This window comes from Mizuhopecten yessoensis, unplaced genomic scaffold (genome assembly GCF_002113885.1).
Source record: "Mizuhopecten yessoensis strain PY_sf001 unplaced genomic scaffold, ASM211388v2 scaffold716349, whole genome shotgun sequence".
NCBI classification, from domain to species: Eukaryota; Metazoa; Mollusca; class Bivalvia; order Pectinida; family Pectinidae; genus Mizuhopecten; species Mizuhopecten yessoensis.
The window spans coordinates 229,080-247,212 of NW_018480072.1; the positions used below are offsets into that span (position 1 = coordinate 229,080).

The 18,133-nt window shown below is 36.7% G+C and overlaps 2 protein-coding genes across 7 annotated transcripts in view; one reads left to right on the forward strand and one right to left on the reverse strand.

Moving 5' to 3' along the window:
- LOC110443511 (dual specificity tyrosine-phosphorylation-regulated kinase 4-like) overlaps positions 1–4,556 on the reverse strand; it is a 143,163-nt gene extending 138,607 nt beyond the window's left edge. For 4 of the 6 annotated variants that reach the window (XM_021487772.1, XM_021487769.1, XM_021487770.1 and 1 more), the window contains exon 1: positions 1,448–1,652. In XM_021487772.1, the coding sequence (XP_021343447.1) occupies positions 1,448–1,482 (35 nt within the window). In that variant the 5' untranslated portion in view covers positions 1,483–1,652. Of the gene's footprint in view, positions 1–1,447; positions 1,653–4,491 lie in introns of those variants that run through there. The other 2 variants (XM_021487773.1, XM_021487771.1) reach the window with 2 other exon arrangements.
- A 3,655-nt stretch (positions 4,557–8,211) lies between these two features.
- On the forward strand, positions 8,212–16,383 carry LOC110443514. Its single transcript, XM_021487779.1, has 3 exons — positions 8,212–8,595; positions 14,305–14,499; positions 15,588–16,383. Exons 1-3 carry the CDS (start codon positions 8,212–8,214, stop codon positions 15,972–15,974), a joined length of 966 nt encoding a protein of 321 aa, XP_021343454.1. The 3' UTR covers positions 15,975–16,383.
- The last annotated feature ends 1,750 nt before the right edge of the window (positions 16,384–18,133 follow it).

The window sequence follows — 18,133 nt, forward strand, 5'->3', positions numbered from 1 at the left end:
TATATCATATTGTCTTGTCATGAGTTCCTCCACTTCACCCCACAATATATCATATTGTCTTGTCATGAGTTCCTCCTCCATCCCACCCCACCCCACCCTAATATATCATATTGTCTTGTCATGAGTTCATCCACCCCATCTCACAATATATCATATTGTCTTGTCATGAGTTCCTCCACCCCATCTCACATTATATCATATTGTCTTGTCATGAGTTCCTCCACCCCACCCCACCCCACCCTAATATATCATATTGTCTTGTCATGAGTTCCTCCACCCCATCTCACAATATATCATATTGTCTTGTCATGAGTTCATCCACCCCATCTCACAATATATCATATTGTCTAAAAATGATATTACCAATCTCACAACTCTGGGGTCATATTGTCTGAACATGAGATTTCCCCTACCCCCAATTTTTTTATTGACCACCTGAAACTTTGATAGACAATATACCTTTACAAAGAACATTTTACCTGTATATTTTGTGGTTGGTTGTTATAAACATTTAATTAAGAAAATATGCGTAATAATAAAGGAAAGAATGAATAGAATACTGTTTTGTTCACTACTATACTTGTCATTGAGCAACACACATCAAATAACTTCATAGACAACTTGGTCCATGAAATTAGATTATTCCTTCAGACCTACAGTGATCTACCGTTAAATTTGAATACTGCATAATAATCTATACTGTTAAGTTTGAGCACTGCATAATAATCTATACAACTTGTACGTCAGTACTGTAGCCTTAATGAGATGCATTATGAAGGCAGCATTATGACTCCCCCAAGTCCCTGGAAAATACTTTCACACAACCCGACACAAAAGTTTGTTATTATCCAGGTAAATATTCATAATAACATTCTGTACCATGGCACTTATAAAAACCAGACTTTCCCATTAACTCAAAATATTTCTGTTTCCTTTATGGCCTTAATTGTTTATTTTCTATGATTTCAGTCCTGAATATATTTAAGTAAGTGTAATCAAGAGTGTATTTGCCTGGTAAATAATATTTAGCTAGGCATCGTTTAAAATGTATTCATAGTCCCCTGTCTGCAAGATGATTTCGTATCATATAAAAGTGTGCTTTTGGGGTATATATTAAAGTAGACACTGGTAGGTGGGATTTTTAAAAAAGTATTAAACCATTGCTGAATATGTAATAGTTTACTACATGATAAGTTCACCCCTTATGTTTTGTTAAATCTTAAAAATCCCCCCCATTCAGACAATATTTCATGTATCACATGAGCGCTTGCTTACAGCAAATAGTAAAATACACATGCAGCCGTTATACACCATGTCTAGTACTATATTAGTATATATACTGTTTTTGCCCAATCATATGCAAATGGATGTATTTCGAAATAGGTAGAAATTGAATAATTTTGACTTTAAAATTAACTTGATACATATCTAAGTGAGCTATACGTACCTTTTCCTCTTGTTATTTTGTTTGAATGGATTCATTGAGTGTAGTATCTACATGAAAATTCAACACCAGTGTTACTGAATAATCACCATGTTAAACTATCTCCATCCAAATTATAGCGCACTCCATCAATACAGCATATCACAAATTCCATACAATTTGTCACGCACATACACCCTGTGTGCACTTCCACAAACATGTGTGTCAAAATTTGTTGACCTTTAAAATATTTCCCATGTAAATGCGCTCACAGGTATAGTAAGGTCCTATTTTAGAAAATGTCAATCCATGAAGTGCATCCAATTTGTTTGTTTACACTTCTTATCGCTGGTAACACACGTTATAAATAGGAATACATCCTTCCAAACGGGTTCAATTTATCGTTATTTTTGTTCACAAGAATGTCAAAAGTATCTGATAAAGTTTTTCAAAAAGATTTATCAAGATGAAAACACTACAATATGCAAATGCCTATAGTGTGTTGCATAAGTAGCCATTTATTGGATTTGTCACAGTCGTGTCTCTTTGCCTTTGTCCATCCCATGTCGTAATCAGTGGTTATAGATAGGTATCAATCCTTACTGAATAATGTAACCCTGGGTGTTGATTTGATGACAAACCTGGTATACACTCAGCATGCTGTACTCATGACAACTGCAGCCTTAATAGTTATCTAGAGATGAACGCTACACTGATTTAATAGTTCAGACAATTAATGCGTAGAAATCTAGACACCTGTACACACTGTGTATACACATGCAGGTGTATCCTTCTACAGGTATATAGCACTTCCAAACAGAATCAGGATTAAATCTGTGATTATCAACACTGCTGGACACTGGGTATTAGACACTGCTGGACACTCCATCCTTACACAGGCACTATAGCACACAGATATTGTACTAGGAGAAATAATCACTGCACGAACGTAGATCCTTCTTTGTGTCCAGCATGCCAACTTTATTCAATATTTCCGCTGTTGTTTGCAATCTCTTATGTCAGTGTTCATTAGTATTAGATTTGAACCCCTGAAGACACCACACAAACTAGTCCATTTTCTATACTGTGTTGACGAACCACCATGCATAGGGATACACAAATGCATTCTTCCACAAAAATATCATATATCCAATTTTGCTGTAATTATATGAAGCATTATATCCATTGATTACAAAAGACGGAGGTTTAGTATTTCCTCCAATTATACTTTGTGTTGTGGCTGTGTTAATTACAACAGGGCGGACTGCTAGGTGATGCCACGGTTTATGTAGCAGGGTAGTATAGATCTTGTTGACCTCCTTCAATAGAAACTATAGGCACAGGCCACTCAGGTTATTAAAGACTAAATAAATACTTCATAATTCACAGACATTTCAATAAATAAAACATCATGCATTCATTCTTACCCTGACAGTTATAGATATAACGCCTGAAACCAGAGTGTCTTATCTGGAACTAAATTATAAGGAGAACATTTTTACCTGGAGATTTAAAAAATATTGTAAGCGCACACAGACAAAGGATCGAGTATATTACCTGTATTGACGAAAAGACTGTTTTCAATGAACACACACACCATTATGGCTTTAGTACTACAGGAGATAATGGCCTTTCCCCATTACCTATAAACACTTCGGGTGGCACACCGGTAATGAACTATGCACTAAGAAAAAGATAAATAAGTATTGATCATGGCGGCTAGGATAGCACCAAAAGTCAATTGACCTGTTTCTTCAACTCACCATGACAAAAAAGTCTACCAGGTAGAAAATTACTTCACTTCAGTAACAGAAAATAACAGTGAGGCTATTTCGTCTATAGATACGGACAATGCTATGGGGGTGTAATGTTTGTATGTACATATGTATTACCTTGATACACCTTTGTACAAAGTTGTTTCAAGCATTGTATGCTTAAATCCTCAAGTCTCTATGTTTTTCTTTCTGTATTTGGGAACTTATATCTTTGGAAGTTCCTTATCAAAGCAACTTACTCTAAAACTACGTTTTATCCCAAAGAACATATACTATAGAGCTAGTCCTTCTTTAAACTTTAAAATGTGTATAAGGAAATGAAATCGGATTAATGGAAGCAAATTTAAAAAAAAAAATCAAATTGAGAAGAAAAAAATAAAATCTCATTTGAAATTCAACCCAATATAAAAACAGCACAAACTTTGCATTATCATTTAGATGATCATGCATAGCCAAGTTTTGTCTCTTTATTTTAAGAACAATAGTTTTGCATCATGAATGAAGCTTAAATTCAAATGTTAATACTTTTCTCTTATTTCTAAAGGTGTCTTGAAAAGCATTCAGTACAGGTAATTAAAAACCAGTTTAATCTATTATACATACATTTATGCACCTCTTACCTGTTATTAACTTATTCTGAAGGTTTAAAATCCATATTGTTAAGTTTGATTAATTTTAAGATTTTTTAGATTTTTTATCAATCTCTGAATGTACTGTTCAGTATTGACAGAATAGCTAACGTTACACTGCCAATTAAGTACCTAGTGCATTTCAATTCTGTACAGTTACTACTGCCTGTTATGCAGGGATAGTTCTGGTAATAAAAAAAAATAGAAATATGCAGGGGTCCTTCTGCTGGCCTTCAAACTTATAAAACACCAAAAAGCAACAGATAGGGCTAGACCATTAGAAGTTTTCTAGACTCTACTGTACCATGTTAGTGTCAAAATTCTTCATTGTGATGTAAGCCTACACGTTATCCATTTTAGACATTGGATGGTTTCAAGACTGTTTCAGTAATACGATCAGGAACTGGACCAAGCAACTTTTTTTCAGAATGATATCATGTGCTGCATAACCTAGACATGAATGGTTAAATGTACACAAAATGTATAGGCCACGGTTGCCGAGAAATCGGTCGAACTCTAAGCACGGCTCCATTCATAAATCACAAGCATGACTCTGAATCTAATGCATGCATCGACCGGGTCTACCTTTACAGAAACAATTATCTGAACTTCTAGTTGATTATTGAGTTCCTGTCGATAATTACAAATGCCGTAAACATCTTACATTTCCGATTTTTTCTTCTTCATCGGAGACTTGTTTCAGGACGGATGGTTGTCAAACGAACGATTGAAGCAGACGAAAAATCGGTTAGATCGATTTTAAGGAATACACCTATTTTAGAATATATGTGGAACGAAATTCGAGTTTGACCTAACTTGTAATTATGTATTGCGCTGTCTCACTGTTTCTAAATAACGGCTTACTACAGACGAAGTGTTTCATTTTTTTGTCGAGAAATTAATAAAAGATTATTTACCAGAAAGTGTTTTTTTATTTGTGAATCACCGATGACAAAAATAAGGATACATATATACACCTTGCATGAACGTTATGAGAGGAACGGCCCCCAAGCTCGTGATGGTTAATTTTCATGTTCATTTAGCTCTCATAAGTTTGTGGCGGATTTCAATTGAAGTTGTACTGTACTGACTATGGTCGCCTTCTAGCGTCATGCTAGGAATTAAGATCCACATTTAAAATTTGGTAATAGCAGAGACGTATATTACAGAGATTGGCAACTTGCTCTTGGCCTTACCATAGACCTAAACATAGACCTAAATTAACGGGACCTTTACTTCAGGTCTCTGGCCTTACCATTGGTCACTGGTAACCGGATGTCATATCGCGAGTTACGCTTCACCTGCGCCATATTGGATATACGGTTCGCTGCATTAAATAATCATTTTCTGTTCAAAACATAATTATGCCATGAGAAAACACTGAAAATCAACGTTTAGAAAACACCAAACATCGAAAGATTGCACATCGTGGCTGTGTTTACATATCGGTAATGATTCTGGCTTCAGGAGAACACGAACGTCGTTTTTGTTCTTTAGACAATTTCAAAAAGGTTTTCAGAAATTAATTATTGGATAATATTTCTAACCAGGAAATTAAAATGAGGTTGTTACAATACTTACAAAGTTTCATAATTTAGCTATGCAAATACAGGTTTTTAAGAATAAACAAGTTAAAATAGCGGCTTTGACGTGTGAGGATTTTTTTTCTTTCTTAACACATTAAAACACGAACTCCTTTCTAATTCATTATTTAATTTCAAAAACATATTCAGATATTTATTCAAACATAAAATTTTTAGACAGCTGTATTATACGTCTCTGGTAATAGATACAGTATGGCAAAAAATGAATTACATCGCATCTTAAGTTTTGTCCATCTAGAACACATCGGTAATGATAGGGGCCAAAAAGCTGGACAAACAGCACGTAAAACCCCTTTATTGCTGAATTTCACAATTTAGAGGAGTACTGATACATTCCGAATTAAATCGTAAGTAAAGAGCGTATATTATGAGCTATGCCACTACCAAAAATAGATAACTGTGGCCATCCAGGTAACGGCAATTATCAGGGATTAAATAATCTAAACATTCAAAGATGAACGTAACACATACATGAAATCGCACCTACTTTTAAAATTTGATAATAGACGCAGTATGCCCAACAATGAATACGAATGTCTTTAAACTCAATAGGTAGAGCGACGGGTGGTGAAGCTGGGGTCTCTGGTTCCGTACCCCGCACACTCCGAGGGTGAACCCCAACCTCGGAAATTCAGAGGTCGTGCTCTCTTGTAGTGCAGAGAACATACGTGAACGTAAACCTTGGAATTTGGAGGATGATGTAAACCTCATGTCGCTATACAATTTGAAAATTAACTAACTCGAGTAAGATAAACATGATAACCAACCATAACTCATTGGGGAACCTCTATAGCAAAAACCTACATATATTTTTTCGTCGAATTATTCAAAAGCTATCGATTAACAATCGGTATGGTATTTTCATTCATTCGTTTTTCGAACTCGAGATGTTTTTGCACTTTATTCGCTTTTTAAATCAATTTTATTGATACCGTGTATTGCGTTGATCGATGACTTAAATATGATTCCTGTTTTTTGCCTTTGTGAGAGTTTACTACTTCGAAGCATGATAAGACAGAGACGTTTATATTACAATAAATACGTCTCTGGAAGTAGAAGTCTTATTGACGTCAACGTATTTTATTTATTTGTTTTCAATTTTTATTGAGAAATAACGAAGAGACGAAGTTATCAAAACAGCACAAATAAACCACTAAAGTAAATTTAAAGAGCCCGTGATTTCGGTACTATTGTTAAACGACTCGGACTTTTCCGTCATAACGGAAAGGCCCGAGTGATTTTTCCGAATGACAATCCGTCATGCGGCCAACTTGTGTGTAAACCAATCTTCTCTGGTGATCAGATAACTGTAGACCGTTGTATATACACAACATGTAGATAACGGACTCACAAGTTTAAAATAGTATTATTAAAATGGTATTATTAAAGCAGTTCAAACATTATCTGTTTAATTCTGAGACCCCAGATCGATGTGCAATCTGGAAGTTGATTGAATTCTGTGATGTCGTTCGAAAACCGTCATGGATATTGTTTTTTGCTGGCATGTATGATAAATATACAGGTCCGTTGTACGTAAGGAACTTGTAAAACCACCCAACCTCTACGGGATAAATACGGATAAGGTGTCAGGGGAACAGTTTACTCAAACAGAACAAATACGGTGCGGTATGAAGACAAAGTTATAGGCCTATATCATATCAAGAAAGTCTCACCTGAAGAAAAACTCATCTTAAGTGTGGCTTATACGAAGTAAGGCTTTTGTGAAGATTCTAGATCTCATCTGAAGTAAGGATCGTCTGTAGAAAGACTCATCTGAAGTAACGTCTATCTGAGGTAAGCCTCCCCTGGGGTATAAGACTTGGCTTATACGAAGTAAGGCTCATCTGAAGAAATTAATCACGTGAAGTAAGGCTCGTCTGAAGAAAAAAAAACACATGGAGTTAACCAGGCTAATATACGTATGGCCTATACGAAGTAATGCTTATGTGAAGAAATTCTCATCTGGAGTAATTCTCACCTGAAGAAAGCCTCACCTGAAGAAAGGCTCACCTGAAGAAAGGCTCGTCTGTAGAAAGTATCATCTGAGGAAAGGCTCACCTGAAGAAAGTCTCATTTGAGGAAAGACGCATCTGGGCCCGTATAAATTAAACCGTATCATGCTCAAGCATGGATTCTGTGCTCAAACCAACTGCATTGTAACTCGATTAAGTCATGTGACACAGCAAAAAGGTAAAGTGTGAATATTGAAAACTGTATTCGGCTGTAAGTGACAACAAAATGTTTCAAAGGCTCCTCTTTATTAAGGTTTATCTGGAATAAGGCTGGTCTTACCTTGCCTTTTCCGCAGGGATGTCTTCACGTGCATCCAAAAAAGGGACGTGCGAGAAGATTTCGGCACCGATCACCGTATACCGAGAACTGAACCCTTCTGTGTAAGGACTACAGATTGAGTTCGCCCCGGAGAAACCGGCATATCACATATATATACGGTACCTTATACTGAATATCCCGTCTTGATGGTTTCTTGCACGTGTGTGGTGACGGGGTAGTTAAATGGATCTGCTATGATGCTGGACCTCGTTGACTTGGATTCTTCTCAACTGGAATACTAGTATTCAAGACTGAAATACAACTCGTATGTGACAGTTTTGTTTCATTTGTCGATAACTGTTTTTATTCCGGGTAATATTTCTAAAGTGCCAGGATTTACAAAGTTTCATTGAACAATGGCGAAATGTTCTTTAAGTCGTTTACTGTTGTTCGTCATAGTCACGATATGTCCACTGTTATCGTTGTGGAGTCTGATGAAGTTCATCAATATGGTCCCACCTTCCTGCGGGGTCAACAATGTCATCGTGATGATGGAGAAGGAAAATAAGGTCATGGACACGGATCTCTCGGACCCTAACATGAAAGGAATATTTTCTCAGATACGTAAATACGTTGTAGAACCCCAACATTTTACACCTCGTAGTCCGAAACAGGAGACGAACTCTAGTAGACTCGGTTCCACAGACTATAGGAAAGTGATGACGTATCTGAACGGACAGCGGGTTGCCCAGAACAACCCAACTTTGGTGTCACTTATAAGGAATTATTATATCGAGATGCCATCTTTGGAGCCGTATCATCTTGATAACCCGGATGTTGTCGAATTATCAAACGGCCAGACACCTGTGGTGGACAGCCGACTTAACTACATGGTAAGTACTCGCAAGAGCCCGAATTGAATACACCAAGCGGAGATCAAGAACTGAAAGGGTGGGGTCCAGTCCATCCTCGAGACTCAAGGTGCTACGCACACTTTCGTTTTCTATATTAACCATGGAATATGTCATAGCAAAATTGAAGGCACGCAACTAGCTGTTTGATTGGTCCTGGTTAATAATAAAACCTGACAAATCGCTTAGGCTGATACATGTCCTTTGACAATTACAGAGGAGCGACATTTGACGTCAAGCTTGTCAATTTTACCGTAACGCGAACAACAGATTCTTTTGATGTACATCAAAGGATCAAACTTATCTTCTCGTCTTATCCACAACGTGGTGCACACCGAGCCTTCGATTGTGCTCTTCCAGGGGTGCAGAGAGGAAAAGTGGTGACCCCTGGAGTATCGAGAATGAGTCCAAGGGGAAGCCTCACCGTGTGTATGGGGAAACCCCTCCCACTCCAAAAAAGCTGTAGACATACAGCTTATTTTTCTCTGCAAAAAGAGGCGGGATTGGATTCCTGAAGCCAATAAAATTTAAATGAATCCGCCAGAGCAGTTAGAAGTAACCTAACAACAAGGTTAATAGTTTCGTGACTTAAGATCTAGCTACATGATGAGTCCATACTTACTGAATACTATGCGTGATACAACTACAAGGCGATACTTAGAAGTGACTTATCTACATAGTGAGTAATGACAAGTGACTTAACTTCTTTGTCATTACTTAAATGGGGCTTAACTACATGGTAAGTACTCCATTACACCAAACCAACCCAAACCAAACCCGTGACCGATCTCTGGAAGTATCCACGATTCCACTTCCTTCTTCGATCTGTGTGTGATTTGTTACCATCACCGACAAAACTGCACAGATGGGCCCTCGCATTCTTCTCTTTTTGGGAGGAGAAGTATTCTAGGACAAATATATACATGTATCTTCATGATCGTCGCTCTTTCCAGAGGAGGTATACATTACGTCACAACCAGGTACGACGAGAGCTGACAGATACGGTCGAGAGGGAATTAAACAAATATAAACAATTAAAGCGAAAACAAACACAGATCAAGTTTGCGACAGAGGTTGAGACTACAAACAAAAGATAGTTGAAAAACTTGAATCATGACACGGGGAGTTTGCAGCGGACATCACCCGGAAGCTGATATTCCAAGAGATAATACCAAAGTCAGTGTCAAACCAGACATGATATTGCGATGAATTGGAACAACGATCATCGAAGTCAGTTAGTTTACTGTTCCATTGAAGGAATAATATGGTGAAACCCATGAGAAAAGGACAAAATATGAGACACTGCTGGCAGAGAGTAGAGACAGATGGCGGCAAACATGGAGCGATCCAGTGGAGATCGGCTACAGAGGCTTTCCGGCACATTCTTTGTCGAAAGTTCTCTTCAACTGAATAAAAAGGACGATGCAGGCAAATAGTTGTACGGAAATGTCACAAGCAGCAAACACGCACCATGCTGGATGTGGATGAAGAAAGCACAAGCTGGAGACCCAACACCAACGCGCAATGATTGATCACCAGTGTGGACCCCTTCTCCGATCCCGAGAGAGTATAGGGAAAGGGGTCGGAACACAAAATAGAGGGATGGTCACGGGTAAGGACGTCGGCTGTGAAGTAGTATCAACACCAGTAATGTATTGATAAATTTTCAATTGGATAATCAATGGCTGCTTGGAAAGACTGACTTACAACCAAGAAGACATTGGAGACATTTGGAAAGACATACGGCGTCCAGAGGAGACCGGAATTTGGATGTGAGAACACCATACCAAGCTGCAACAAATTTAAAAAAGGGGGAGGGGAAAATGAAAAACGCAATGATTTGAAGATACAACGTCAATGACTCGGCTAGTTAAACTGGAATTGATTGGAAGAATTAGATGTAGGCCAGGGATGTAGCAGGGAGAACGTTTATAATACGTTTATAATACGAAAGAAGACCTAAGTAGACTTCAACAGCCACCAAGAAACCACAAATTCAGTGATCGGAGACCTTCGATGATAAAATTGACAAGACCCTGGGAAATACACTGGTTGTAAAAGGGCAAACGAAAGTGTCAGTTATGACAACAATTATTTCTACAGTGGGGTTGAAACGCTTGGAAGAACACTGAGTAGGAAAAAAGGAAAACCAGAATCAAGATCATAGACGTCAGCAAGAAATCCAATCGCTAAGGAGTGCGAGCAGATAAGTCTTGATGAGCTACGATCTTTTTTTTGAGAGAGTGTAGGAACAATTAAAAGGAAGGAGTAAAAGTAAGAAAAGCTCGAGGAGATGAGAAGTTCAAGAAAAGAATAATGTTTGATACCCATACAAGTATACAACACTAAAATACCACGAAGCTTGGAGTCCTTTAGAGCCAGAAAGATGATGTGGGGAGAAATCCAGCAGAAACTCACAGTGACAAACAGAATGGTGACCATTGGGTCCGTGTGATATAGGATAGAAGAAGTGACAGAACAGGAGGTGCCGATTGACTCCAAATGGTAAGGAGGGAAGTGCTCGATGTTGTTTGAAATGCAAGATCAGCATCAGCACCAGGTCCAAACGGTATCACCTACAAAGTATACAAGAAGTGCCAAACGATACTGACACATTTATGGAAAATACAGGAAGTGGTTTAAAGGAAAAGGAAGATGCCATCAGATTAGCAGAAGGCAGAAGGAAATTTTGTTCAGAAAGAGGAAAAAGTAGAACAAATTTACTAGTGCTTACACTAAGGATGACTGCATAAGTGTGTTGACAACTCGGTCTAGAATCGCGGGGTGCCTCGACTCTATAAGGACGCACAGAACATAACACCAGAATAATTACACAACTCATTTAGGAAGCAAAAGTCACCAAGAAGAATTTGACAAGGGTATGATTTGATTTGGACATGATATTGCCTGTGAAACTATCTAACATACCTGGGTATGCTTATAAAGCGGTCCTGAAGTATTTCATCGGAGGTTATCTTGATGGGTTACATCTGCGATTCATCACAAAGAGCTTAAGAACAACCTTGCAGAATCCATCCTTGATACTCTATGGGTTACGCTCACTTACGCTCCCTGCATCACTGGAATATATTATAGCAAAATTGAAGTCGGTATCGGGTAAGGAATACTGACCAATTGCTAGGCTGATACCCTTCCTTTGAAAGGAACAGAGGGGTGACACCAACTTCAAAACCAGTCAATTTTCCTGTTACCGGGCTACGAAATTCTTTCAATGTACATCGAAGGGTCTTCTTGTCTCATTCACAAGGTTGTCCGCACATGGAGCCTTCAAATTTGCCACGACATATTCCAGGGGTTCAGAGAGACAGTAACCTCTGCAGTGTCGAGGATGGACAGAAGCTGGAAAAGGCATAACTAAACTAAATGGCACGTACTTACTTGGTTGAACTAGATGGTAGTTATAAGTGTACATCTTGGTGATTACTTTTACATGACTTAACTACATGGCCAATACTTAGATGTCAGTTAGCTTTATTGATTAGTACTTATAAGTGACTTAATTAACTTCATGGTAGCTACTTATTAACTCAAGTACAGGGCGATTACTTATACACGTCTTAATTTTATGGAGAGTTCTCATAGGTGCCTTACCTAGATTGTCAGTATAATTTTACTTACAATGTACACGTGACTTAGTTATATTAATGAGTACTTTTAAGTGACTTAAATATGTCTCCCCTTCGAATGAAGGGAGACATATTGTATTAGTACTGGTTCTTCTTTTTCTGATTCTTCTAATCGGACTTGTCCGGGTCATTACTTTTAAACCGTTAAAAATATCTTGATGAAACTTTAGGTATGCATACATCACCCACAGGAGGTGTGCAGTGCATTGGAATTAGGTCAAATAAGTGACATTTTCAGCAAATTCTTGTCCGGCCCGTAAATTTGAAACTGTTAAAGATATCTTGATCAAGCCTGAACTATATCTGCATCACCCACATAAGGTTTGCAGTGCAATAGAATTAGGTATCATGCTTCACTATATACAGAGTAATGGCCCTTTGTTTGATTTTAATGTGAAGTTTGTCCTGAGCATAAGTTCCATGTCATTTTACCTACGTTGACCATACTTATCATATTTATGTATATTGGGAAGGCGGAATTTCTCACACTAAAATCAGATTTTCATGCCCCAGTATATACAGAGTTATGGCCCTTTGTTTATTCTTAATACCACAGTTTGTCCACGGCATAACTTCTAGACCATTAAAGATATCTTAATTAAACTTGAAGTATACCTGCATCACTTACAGAAGGTGTGCGGTGCACTGGAATAAGGTCCCGTGCGTCACATTATACAGAGTTATGGCCCTTTGTTTAATTTTAATACCAACGTTTGTCCTAGGCATAAATTCAATGTATCTAGTAATCCGTCCGTCTGTCCGTCCGTCCGTCTGTCTGTTTTTCGGGCAGATCGGATTCAAAATGGCTGCTAATCAGCCATCTTTGATTTTAACATTAAAAAAATTAAGTTGTTTTTCTCTTAACTGGTAAACATTTTGTTATGACATTATGGAGCAAAATTGTTCACAATACAACAAGAAGTCAACTGATCAAAGGTCAAGGTCAGATTTTGTATCTTTTAACTGCTTAACATTTTGTTTTGACATTATGAAGCAAAGCTGGTCACAATCAAACAAAGAGTCAACTGACTTAAGGTCAAGGTCACTGGGTCAAAGGTTAAGGTCAAATTTAGTATCTTTTCACTGGGGAACATTTTGTTATGACACTGAAGCGAAGTCGGTCGGAATTAAAACAAGGAGTCAGTTGACCAAGGTCAAGGTCGCTGGGTCAAAGGTGAAGGTTACATTTTGTATCTTTTCACTGGTGAATATTTCGTTTTGACACTTTGAAGCAATGTTGGTCAGAATAAAACAAGGAGTCATTTGACCAACGGCTAAGGTCAAATTTTGTATCTTTTCACTGATGAACATTTTGTTATGACATTATGAAGCGAAGTTGGTTTGAATTGAAGAATGAGTCAACTGACCAAAGATCTGGGTCACTTGGTTAAAGGTCAAGGTTATATGGGTCCAAAGGTCGAAGACAAAGTGGATCTCTGACTTTGACCCTGGCTATTGATGGGAGAGGTATTTAAGGTGAAATAAAACAAATCAAAGCTAACAAATGAGTATTACACCTGATTTATATTTCTGTTAGCCCAGCAAATATGGAGGTGGAAGGAAACAAGACTCACATCATAGTACATGTAAAATGTATATTTTTCTTCCTTGCGATTGGTTTTGAAGTCCAAATGTCAAACGTCAAGCTCAGCTATATGGGCAGATTGCTTCTTGATGATTATGGGGGATATATTGCCACAAGACGGGGCCCTTACTAACCTGTCAGTGTTCTAGTTTCAACATGTCTGAGCATGTCTTAACTATATGGCAAATTCTCATAAGTGCCTTAACTAGATGGTTAGTACTTAGTGTGAATTGTTAGTACTCAATGTGAATTGCCAAACCCTGGGGCCCTCCACATGGGGTCATTTTGGAAGGCCACTGGACCCCACTGGATCTGTGAGAAATAATGAGAGCTGAGCACACCATAAGGCAAATTACTTTATTGTACATGACCAATTTCATGGAGAAAGGACACTGACAATTATTTTAATATAACATTAGACCTTGCCTGTCTTGAATAAAGTTTTCTTTTTTTTTGCAGGAGGGAGGGTTTTATGTTGAATGTGGAGCGCTTAATGGTGAGAAAGGTTCCAACAGTCTATTCTTTGAACGAGTAAGAAAATGGAACGGCCTGCTGATAGAGGCAGATCCTACTAATTATAAAGCTTTGAAGAGTAAAAACAGAAAAGCATTCACACTTAATGCCTGTCTCTATCCAAAACCCCACCCAGCAGAGGTAAGAAATACTGTAAAGATGTTTGATTGTAGAGAAACTACCAGAAATGTGGTTGATATAGTTCCAATGCACCAATGCAAATTCGCCAAAATAACTTAAAGCTGCATTAATACATTATTTACCACATAATGGAATACCGGTATTTCTTTTGATCATTGTTCCTGGGGTGTATACTTATACATGGGGCCTGTTGATCACAACTTTTATTTAAAATGGTTAAGTAATCTCGTTGACTGACAATTTAAATTTGTTAAGGTACCGTCATCAACATGTTATCCTTTTTCTTATAAAAAGTTAAATCCTGGAATTTCTTCTATTTCTTACATAGCAAAAGTTCTGAACTTTTTGTTGATACCACACCCAGGGCGTGAAAGATATAAAGCAATTTTTTTTTTATTCTTTTGCATTCTGTAAAGAATTTAATGATTTACATAAGGTCATGCATGCCCATATTGGCCTCTACAAAATGACGTTCTTTCTTGTCAAAATTTTAATGCTACTACCTGGTAATGTTTTTTTTGGGTTAATACTTCTTCATAAGGGAATAATAAAGTGGTTTAACATACAGAGTGATGGTTGGAGAGGTGCCAAATGAGATAAGGGACATTATATCGATGTTTTACTGTGTTGTGACAGTCCTATATATGATTAATATTAAAATATTTATTTTTTCATATTATTCCCGACAAGCGATTGGCCAGGAGTGCATCACGTGTCAACTGATAAAAACCGATATTGACTTAGAGCGCATGATTTTTGTTGAAGGACTGGGTGTTTCTTTCTAAAAATAGAAATATGACATGTCTCTAAACAGACGCATCGTCCTGCTATGGTAGCTTTGTTTTTTTGTTTTTTTTTACAGATTGCTTACTGTTTTAAAAATAATAAAACAATTGTAGCCAAACTTCGGTCTATACCTGGATTTATCGACCCGAGAAAAGTCCTCGGTCAATATATCTTTCCTCGGGTCGATAAATCCAGGCATCGACCACAGTCGAAGGCAATAATTGAATAATACTCCCATATAAATATACAAACGTTTAATGATGTCCGAGATTGAAGCTGGAACAATATTTTCAATTTCACAGGTAATGTTTAACAAAGCATTTAACATGGGGAGGGCTATCCATGACGATTTTGTCCGGCAGTGGTTGACAAATCGAGGGATAAAACCCGATCCAGTTCCAGTCCAGTGTTTCCCACTTTATTCCATTCTGCTCGCCCTCAACCAAACGACCGTCGATTTCTTCAGCCTCGATGTGGAAGGAGACGAAGTTGAGATACTAAAGACTATTCCTTTTGATAAAATCAACATAAAAATGTTGACTGTGGAATATTCGCATGGATCTGGCGGAAAGTACGAACTGCAATACTACATGGAATCCCAAGGATATGACACACTAGTTTCTATGGAAAGAGACGATGGTGGTGTGAAAGATCTCATCTTCAAAAAGAAAGGGTTGGCGTCCCACTAAAGATTCAGTAACGTCTGAGAAGATGATGGACTTAAAGCCTTTAGACACAGGACAGCTGCCTCTACTTTCACTGAGGAAAAACAACTGTCCAAAATAAACCAAAACCTCAGAAATGAATATTGTAAGATTTGTTTGGTTTAAAATGCAATGATTTCTGTGGTAGATGATTTGTGTTAACTTGTGGTTTTATTCTGAAATCATTACATTATTTCATCGTTTGGCTTTCTGCTGTTTCAGTATGTTATCCGAAAATAAGATTGTCATTTAAAGAAAACAAAACAAATTTGTTTTTGGGCTTAAATTAAAATGTTTAATATCAGCACAATATTCCATCTTTGCATATAGCAGAGTTATCTTCTCTTGTGAGCAGGTATTGATTTTTACGTCATTGAGAGTAACGTCATCAATTTTTGAGCAAACGATGTAATCAATCAATACCTGCTCACAAGAGAAGATAACTCTGCAATATGCAAAGACGGTATAACTTAACTACATGTATGAACCAGATAGCTAGTAGCCCCATCCAAAATGATAAAATATTGAAAAGAATAATGTTTGGGAGGAATGTTGATGAGATTTTTTTTTTAAAGAAGCTGGCAAAATAACAACCAGTATAGATTTTATTGCTTTGATGTATGTGAGGTTAATATGATGAAAAAAAAAGAAAATTGCTCCAACTGATTTATCTAGCATATTCAAATCTGTTTTGTGGTTCTTTGATAGCATAAATGACAGAATGTTATAACTTTCTATTAGTGTTGTAGACTGCAAATCATGTTTGGACAAGTATTTGTTAGTACATGTAGCTATATACAGAACATATTAGGAAATATTTCATAACCAATTAATTCAAACTTTTACAAATTTTTGTTCAGGGTTAAATAATAAAAGATGATCGAAAATCAATCAAATATATATAATTTACAATACGCAATATTGTCAAACCCAATTTTAAATGGATCCACTGAAGTGAAAAAGATCAGAGTTATTGGGATAAAAGACAACTGCAATAAATTGAGAAAAATTAAATTAATTTTATTCCATAATATAAAATTGTTATTCATTCTTAAGGTTGGTTTATGTATAATAATTAACAGAATAACAGACTTTATAATATGAACTTATATTTTGAATCAGAAAATACATTAATTGGTTAAAATCACAAAGTCAAGAAACTGCAGGTGTAGAACACATCCATTACAATACCATAAAACAAAATTTTACCTGTGAAATATTAATGGTTTAATGGAGAAAATAAAGTTGATACTTTTCCTGTGTGAAAAATGAAACTACAGATATTTTCCCCAGCAAACTGACTAATAAAAAAACTCATATTTACATTATTTTCATATTTTCATATGTAACAAATAGAATACCCAATATTTCATGATGAACATATACTAATAAAGGTATATATTTCCACGTACAAACACGAGATTTACCAAGTGTCTTTTGAAACTTTTGAAAAATAACTTACTCGTATGAGATAAATATCATTAAAAAATATCAATTAACCATCCATATTGAGCCATGGAATTTGATCGTCACACAAATTTTGTTTAAACGTTTACATTTTATCATCAATGGTATTTTACCTTCTCATCATGTACTGTAATTATATATAATAATACAATCACATAATAATGAATACAAAAAACAATTAAACGTTAAAAAACGTCCATAACCGTCACCCGAGTTGTATAATACAATGTGGCACTAGTTTCCAGACTGATCCGACGACTATACTATGGGATTCCGTCTGTAGGTGGCGCCTGTTTTACACTGGACATGAAGATCTTCCAACAAGAGTATAAATATTTTCACAAATCCTTTACACAACTTTTTATAGAAAACAACCTGTGAATCTTAACTCATTCACCCCTGAAGACACATTTGAATTCTTCCAGTTCAAAGGTTGGAATAGTTCATTATGAAGTTTCAGGGGTGAACAAGTTACTATTTAACATGTATACGTAGTAGCAACAAAATAAATTTCACTCTCTCTGTCATTGTCCATAATAAGTATTTTACAGGATATAATTGACACATGTTGTAGCATACAAACAATGTAATTTTAATTTCATTCCTAAAATTATTCAATGTATGTGAATGTACAATATCATACAAATTCCACAACAAGTTATTGTTGTTTATCATGT

Coding starts and splice junctions, on each gene's coding strand:
- LOC110443514 (XM_021487779.1), top strand. CDS start 8,212: ATGGTCCCACCTTCCTGCGGGGTCAACAATGTCATCGTGATGATGGAG. Junction 8,596..14,304: donor ACAGCCGACTTAACTACATG/GTAAGTACTCGC, acceptor TTTTTTTTGCAG/GAGGGAGGGTTTTATGTTGA. Junction 14,500..15,587: donor CAAAACCCCACCCAGCAGAG/GTAAGAAATACT, acceptor TCAATTTCACAG/GTAATGTTTAACAAAGCATT.